The 7,369-nt window shown below is 38.6% G+C and overlaps 1 protein-coding gene across 2 annotated transcripts in view; it reads right to left on the bottom strand.

Moving 5' to 3' along the window:
- Positions 1–5,530: 5,530 nt before the first annotated feature.
- The window catches only part of LOC105547279 (chromosome unknown open reading frame, human C12orf60), a 25,501-nt gene continuing 23,662 nt past the window's right edge, over positions 5,531–7,369 (bottom strand). For both annotated transcript variants that reach the window (XM_011990804.1, XM_011990805.1), the window contains one exon: positions 5,531–6,472. In XM_011990804.1, the coding sequence (XP_011846194.1) occupies positions 5,714–6,448 (735 nt within the window). In that variant the 5' untranslated portion in view covers positions 6,449–6,472 and the 3' untranslated portion in view covers positions 5,531–5,713. The remainder of the gene's footprint in view (positions 6,473–7,369) is intronic.

Below are 7,369 nucleotides of genomic sequence, written 5' to 3'. Positions count from 1 at the left end.
TCTTTTGGCTAGAAATGGAAATTTGTTTTCCAGGAAGGATGATCCCATCATACTTCTACTGAAACCAGTACATGGCCTCCTCTTTGTTAATTCTCTTATGCCTTTCCTTGCACCCCTTTGCCTTATTTCAATCTGAGCACCGTAAGTACTCTTGGGGAAATCACTCTGCCCCTCTAGCAACTGATGCAAAGCTGGCTCAGCCCACGGACTGTGATTGGCCTGTAACTCAGGCCTTAGCCAATCAATATATTTCTTCTTCATCGACACAAAGATTCATGCTGGAATAGAAAATGATCCAATCAGAGCCTGTGAGATACAATCAGGGTACTTTTTTGGAAATGCAATTGGAAATAGAATGGGAGCTTCTTTTCTGAATGGATATTAATGAAAGCAGGGTAGGAGCTTATAGCTGCCAGTAGAGATCCTGCCACCAGGAGAGGAGACTGAACCTCCTTGAGAAAGGACCTAACACAACAAAGGAAGAGCTGATAAATGAAAAGAAACTGAGACCTGATGAGAGTGTATAAGCCTCTGGATCCAACTTTGCCTAAACCTGAATAGTCCAAGATTTTTCATTATATAAATCAATAACTTATGGTTTTGCCTGCATAATTTGAATTAGATTTTCTATGTCAAGCATCAAGCAGTTGAAGAAGTTCCAATGAATACAAGGACTCTTCCTTTTTTTTTTAATTTAGTTATTCCAAATAGGAACAAATCAAAGAAGATCAAGTTAGAAAGCAAAGGACAAATTTTTCACCAAACGGAAAAGCTCTGAACCCCAGAGATTAATCAAGGTGTGAATTTTCTTCAGATATTTTTATGAGCATTCAAGATCAAGCTAGTATGGTCTCAGATGAGAAGACACATGGAAACTTGAGAAATAAAAGGGAAAGTTAATGAAAGATGTTAGTGAAATCTCATTCACCAGCACTAATGGGTGTTCATGGATGTTCCTAAGACATTACAAAAGTTAAAATTTAAACTCATACGTTAATTTATAGAGAACTTGATGGCAAATTTAAGTCTTCATAGCAAATTTAAATATTAGGAAAACATAAGGGTATGTGTGAAGGTTAACAGAGATTATGAGAGGAAAAAAACACTGATTACAAACAAATATCAGCGATATAGTGAGGTCTCATTACATGTAAACTAGCAGATGCAGAGAAGTATAAATTGTTGAATTGCATAGCTGGAAATGTTCTCTAATGCTTCCCTCAGGTAGTAATTTAGGTAGAGACATAAGGGATTGTTTAACCTGATCATGATCACTAAAGACCCTGGGATCAGGCTAAATGGAGTAAAGATGTGGGCTAACTCTGTAATTTTGGATTTTGAAAGTCCATGCTTCTTATCCCTTCTGAGATTTGGATAAGAAGCAGCAAAACTGAAAATCGATCCATCTATTTACTCTCCATGGGACTTCCTGAATGGCCTGTGTCATGATCAAAGAAACAGAATGGGGAATAAGCTACATAAAATTACCCAGCATGGAGCTCAGGCATCTCTGTACTATCCTTCTTTACATTGGGATTTGAAACTAACAGGGCCAAATCACCTCTGTCACCTAGTTGCAGTAGCCTCTACGGTCAATAAAAGGAAATAATTTCTGCCAGGTATGGTGGTTCACCCCTGTAATCCCAGCAGTTTGGGAGGCCGAGGAGGATGGATCACGAGGTCAGGAGTTCAAGACCAGCCTAGCCAGCATGGCGAAACCCCGTCTCTACTAAAAATACAAAAATTAGCCAGGCATGGTAGTGTGCGCCTGCAATCCCAGCTACTTGGGAGGCTGGGGCAGGAAAATTGCCTGAACCCAGGAGGTGGAGGTAGTGCAGTGAGCCAAGTTCACACCACTACACTCCAGCCTGGGCAACAGAGTGAGACACGATCTCAAAAAAAGAAAAAAAGAAAGAATTTCTACAAACAGACAATTTATGTGACTTGCATAGGGTCTTTGGCAGTTTGGTGGCTACCTAGTAGACAGTCCTGGGGGCATGGCTTTGGGAGCAAGCTTTTCCAGTGAGCATTGATGAGTCAGTAATGACATGCTATGTTGGGAAAAGCCAACCAACATCTTAAGTACATTTTCCCTGTGCCATAGAAATGCATGTATTGAGCCATACTATGTACAAAGCACTTTGGGGATTAAAAGTTGAGAACACTAGGCCAGATCTCTCATGAGTTTACAATCTCTTGGGAGAAATTAAGAACATAAGCAAGCCACAAGTGAAAGGCCAAAAAAAAAAGGCGAAAATCAAGTTTTCTGTTCAAAACAATTCAAAAGAAAGATTTCTTCCAACCTAGGCAAGAAGAGACAGCTGGAAGGCTTTAAGTAAGAGGCTGCATTTGAACCAGCCCTTAGGGCTCTAGCCTGGGAGAAGGGGTGAGCGGAAGGAGAAAAAAACAAGAAAGAGTATGTGCCAAGTGTGTAGTGCCCAAAACAAGGCCAAATATTAAATGCTTGGAGCTGAGACAAAAATGTGATTCCTCTGGCCTATGGTTAGATAAAACTTTCTATCAGAGATGAGGTTTTATTTAGAGGAAAGTAGAAAATAGAAGCAGATACAGAATGATCGATGTATGTACAGCATAAGGTCAGGGAGCAGACAGGTCTGGCAGAGAGTGAGGGGTAATGTGGGCTGGACAGGCAATTGGAAGCCACTCAGTGAAGCTAAAAAGTCAGCCAAAAGCATTTGATTTCCATGAGAAGCCATAATTTTCTGAGTAAGACAATTCTCCTAAAGCGTTGACTCTCCAGGCACAAGCAGCAACAGCATCCTTTAAGAACTCGTTAGAAATGTGAATTTTAGAGCCCGATCCCAGACTACAGAATCAGAAATTGAACAGTCTGTTTTAATAAGTCTTCTAGATGATTCTGCTATACACCAACATTTGAGAACACTGTGACTTACATGATTATGATCCTTAGAGGAATAGCCAAGTTTCTAAAAAAGATAACTTAGTTCTAACTCCTGCTGCTGTTTTACAGATCAAATCTCTGGAGACAGAAACTATTCTCTTAAAATTATGCAGATTCATGAGTTTGGTTAAGGATAAATGTACATGGTTCACATCCCCTCAGTCTCTCCCTATAGTCAAAGTTTTTGAGCAAGGAGTCTATAGAGTATTGATTTAAATTGATTCAAAGTCTAAGTTACATGTTTATGAAACTCTAAGAGACTAGCTTTAGAAATTCCACTGTAATTTCGGCTGGGATAAATTTGTTAGGCTGGGATATCTTTCAAAGATAAAGTGGATGCTCAAATATGTGTAAATTCATGCAATTGTTAACAGAGACTGTGCTATAAGGAATACTTACATCCTATAGTAATTTTATTAAAGAAATACATGCATCTCTCCTTTTGATGTGTACAGAAATATACTGTTTAACCTGAGGAAGCTGATTGAAACAGGAAAAATTAAAAAAGTAAAAACACTCAACCCATGTAATACTTTATTTTTATAACAAAGTGTTCTCTTTAATATGCTTATTAGATTATCCTGAAGTCCTCTATTTACTCTTTTTAAAAAAATCCAATGAAAGAAAATTTCAGTAGAGTTTGTTTTGCTGGAAGAATCAGGATTCTTGTACTGAGTTGTCTAATGATATTAATCAAATTGATTTACACTGAATGAACTAGCTCTTGATTTGGTAAAATTCAACAAGCATTTATTGAATTAGGTGCTTTCAGAAATACCAAGATGCAGCAAACATTGGCAACTGATAAAGAAAAAAAATACAAGTAGAATAGGATTTCCTTTTTTATAATAGTAAATGATCATGTGTTGTGTTCTGTTGTGTGGCAGTTCACTTTTTCCTCCCTACTTATGCTTCATTCAAACAGCTAGGCCATGCCATGTTCACAGCCTAGAGGAGGAATGAGACCAGGCATAGCATAGAAACACCTGAGTCCACCCCACTTTGTTCTTCAAAAATCGAAGGATATTAGAGAAAATGAGAGGAACCCACAACCAAAGTATTTGAGAGACATTAAATGTAATAGGTTTGAGAAAAAATACAGCCTTTCCTCAGTATTTCCATAAGCCAAGAGGCAGCAGCAGACATGATGTCATTAGAGGGTCAGACTGGTGGTACCCAGTAGTGGGAAAATGTGAAACACTGTAAGTGATCACCAGCCTAACAACAGCCACCAGCACTTGAAGACCACTCATCTTTATTGAAGTGGGCACTTCCCATCTCTAACACCCTGATTGTCATTCCCACTGGCATCTGGCAAGGACTTCCTGTGAACTGCCACCAGCCATTCTTCCAGTCACTTCACAGAAAGACTCTGCACCAAGACTTTTCTTGGTCTTTGTCTCATTCACTTCCATATGAATCCCCCTAGCTGTTGCATGCAACATTCTGAAACATAATTCTAAGACTAAAAGGAGATTGAAACCCTAGACACATATAGGTCTAGAAAAAGTAGCAAAATGAGAGTCCTGTCTCCCTTCTCCTCTCTCTCACCCTCTGTGTGTGTGTGTGTGTGTGTGTGTGTTTATATGTATGTGTGTGGGGGTGTGTGTGTGGGTGTGTGTATATTTCTTCAGAGGTGATGGCAGCAAATGAATCAATTTAACATCCTCTTGAAAATAATAGAGTTCTTAATAGAAACCTATTACAAATAAGCAAGATTTCAGCTTTGCTGTGGAGAGAAAATGAGAGTTAATGTATTGAAACTCATCCTTTTTTCCAGGACCTCCAAGCTCTGGTAATGGTCAAAATCCACTTGACCCTCCCTACCAAACATTCTGAAATTCTTACCATTTGTCTGAGGATGGAGAAGGGTTTCCTGATTTTAAATGACAGTAGTAATTACAATGATGACTTTGGCTTGGAGTTATCATTGCTTTTCCTATTCTCAACAGAGTTTCTATCAGGTATCATGTGAAATAGTTAACTTCAAGGCCAGTCTTAGGAGTACACACTCATTTACAATGCATGAGAACCAAAGACTTATGGTAGACAAAGATATTGTCCTATCTCATCTCTTTAAATACAAACACATCTCAGATATCCTACTTCTGCAAGTGTTTTCTCTGTGAAAATCTTTTCTTTGTGAAAGGCTAGAGCACCTCCATTTTTCCACCTCTAATCTCCTAATCATAAGACCTCGGAAGGAGACAAATGAGAATGAACGATCTGCTCTAGTCTTACTCACATAAGCAAGAAAAGTCTACTATTGCTCATTCACTGTTCTTATTTACTTATGAATGAATCGTATCTAAAATATTTAGTGATGGCTTCTGATCGTCAAGGTACTGAAGTATATAGAAATTGGTATATGAGTGACAAAAATTGAGTTTATTTTGTTTCCCAGGCCTAGATTGTCTATCTAATGACAACATTTACAGTTTACCTGGACTTCTCACTGGAAATGGAATAGTTGAGTGGGAACTACTTTAGGGTTGTTTTAATTATGCTTTAAGATGAAACATAATATTTAGAAACATCCTCAAATGTAATACCACTTTGTTTTTCTCAACAATATATTCTTCTTAGTGACTGACATTTCAAACAGGCTTTCTGAATTATTTATTTTCATTTTAATAAAGCAAAACTACAGGTAAATGTTTTGCCAGATGACTTTTGTGTACTTATGTTCTAACATACCATGTTTGGCACCAAAAGATCTTAGAAACCACTATGAAAAACCGTAAGATTTGAATTAGTTTCCTGACAGAAATGAACAGTTCTGTTGTATCCCTACTTGTCACTGGCTTTCTTAAACACAGAAATATTCATTTCCATAGTCTTTATGGCTTTTTGGAGAATCTCTAAGATTGGTCCCATAGCCTTGACAATTTGTTCCAACAAATCTGCTGCTGACTCTATGGGATTTTTGGAATCCTCAGTTTTTAGTGCATCCTGCAGTTTTTTCAAGGTGTCTATCATAGTGGCTTTGGAAGAATCTGGACTCCTGGTTCTCTCCGATGTGGTGACATCTGATTGCTCTTTGGTGTCTTCTGTATAGAAGTCACTTAATTGAAGATTCATGATGGGGAATTTCATCAAGTGTGAAAGAGAAGATTCCAAACTCCCAAGGATGTTACTGCTGTTTAGCGCAGAGATGATGACTGGTGTATGGGCACTTTTGAACACTTCTTTAGCTGACTGATGCAACTCCTCTACATTGGTACCCTTCTGAAACACAGAGTACATGGCCATTGCAACCTTGGAACCTAAAGACTCCTTTTGAATTTTGTCATGTTTTGCATCCACTACAGATTGCATCTCCTTAAAAATTTTGAGCATTTGCTCAAAAAAATCCTTAATGTTACTATTGTTTTTCACAGCCATCAAAAGGATTTGAGTATTCATACTGCGGTTAAACAACTCAGTCAGTGTGTTTGTGACAGAAGCAAAATCTTGTACATGAAAGAAGAACATTTTGGCAGCTTGAATCAGTCTCTCTTTATCCTTTTCTGACTCTGAAGACATCTCTTCAACAAAGAAGTTTCAGCACTGCAAAGCAAAGCAGTAATCCCAATGAAAACTAAAAGTCGATTTGGCAACCATAAAAAACTGAAAGTATAGTCTAAACATGAGGATAACTCCTGCCAAGGGCAGGAAAGCTATACAAACATTAAAACAAAAATGATACTTTGCTTCAATTAAAAAAATCACAAAAATAATTAAAACAGAGTAGAACAGGGTTTTATCACTGAATTTATACCACATATCAAATACTGTATGCTGGATCCCAAATATATGGATAGATTCACATACTGAATTACACTACACTCAAGGATATTACCCTTGACAACTATTCAGTGTAGTGGAAAATATTGGATAAATCTTTACAAATTACATAGAGGGTCTCTGGTTCCAGTTAAGGTAGACTAAGCACACTCCATCCAATCTTTCCTACTGATTACAACTAAAAATCTGAACTGAATATATAAAATCCCTATCAGATAATGCTGAAAGCTAGATGACAAAAGACCAAGGAAGTAGGGAGTACGGCATTGAAAGGACAACAAAGCAATGAAGCTCTCTGACTTTTTGTTTGAGGGTGCGTGTTTTGTTGTCGTTGTTGTTGTTTGTCTTTTCCTCCTTCCTATATATCCCACCTTGGGCTCTAGGACCGCCTGGAATTAGAACTGTGAACATGCCCAAACAGGGAGAGCTCCAAAAAAAACCTACTCTGCCTAGCAAATCAGGAGCAGGGGCCTCTACGGGGTAGATCCCTTTTGATCTAGTTGCCGGGAGCAAAATGGTAGCCCCCCACCCCCACCGACCTAGCCCTCTGTCTGCCCTCAACTAGTCATGAGCAGGAGGCAGCCCCAAACACTTCTGACTTCAAGTGCTAGGAAGTAACAGCAGTGCCACCCACCCCCATCCCCTACTCCCCACCCCACA

The sequence above is a fragment of the Mandrillus leucophaeus genome, unplaced genomic scaffold (assembly GCF_000951045.1).
Source record: "Mandrillus leucophaeus isolate KB7577 unplaced genomic scaffold, Mleu.le_1.0 Scaffold383, whole genome shotgun sequence".
Taxonomy (NCBI): domain Eukaryota; kingdom Metazoa; phylum Chordata; class Mammalia; order Primates; family Cercopithecidae; genus Mandrillus; species Mandrillus leucophaeus.
Note: the sequence above shows the minus strand (reverse complement) of the source record. Positions and strands in the feature narration are given on the sequence as shown.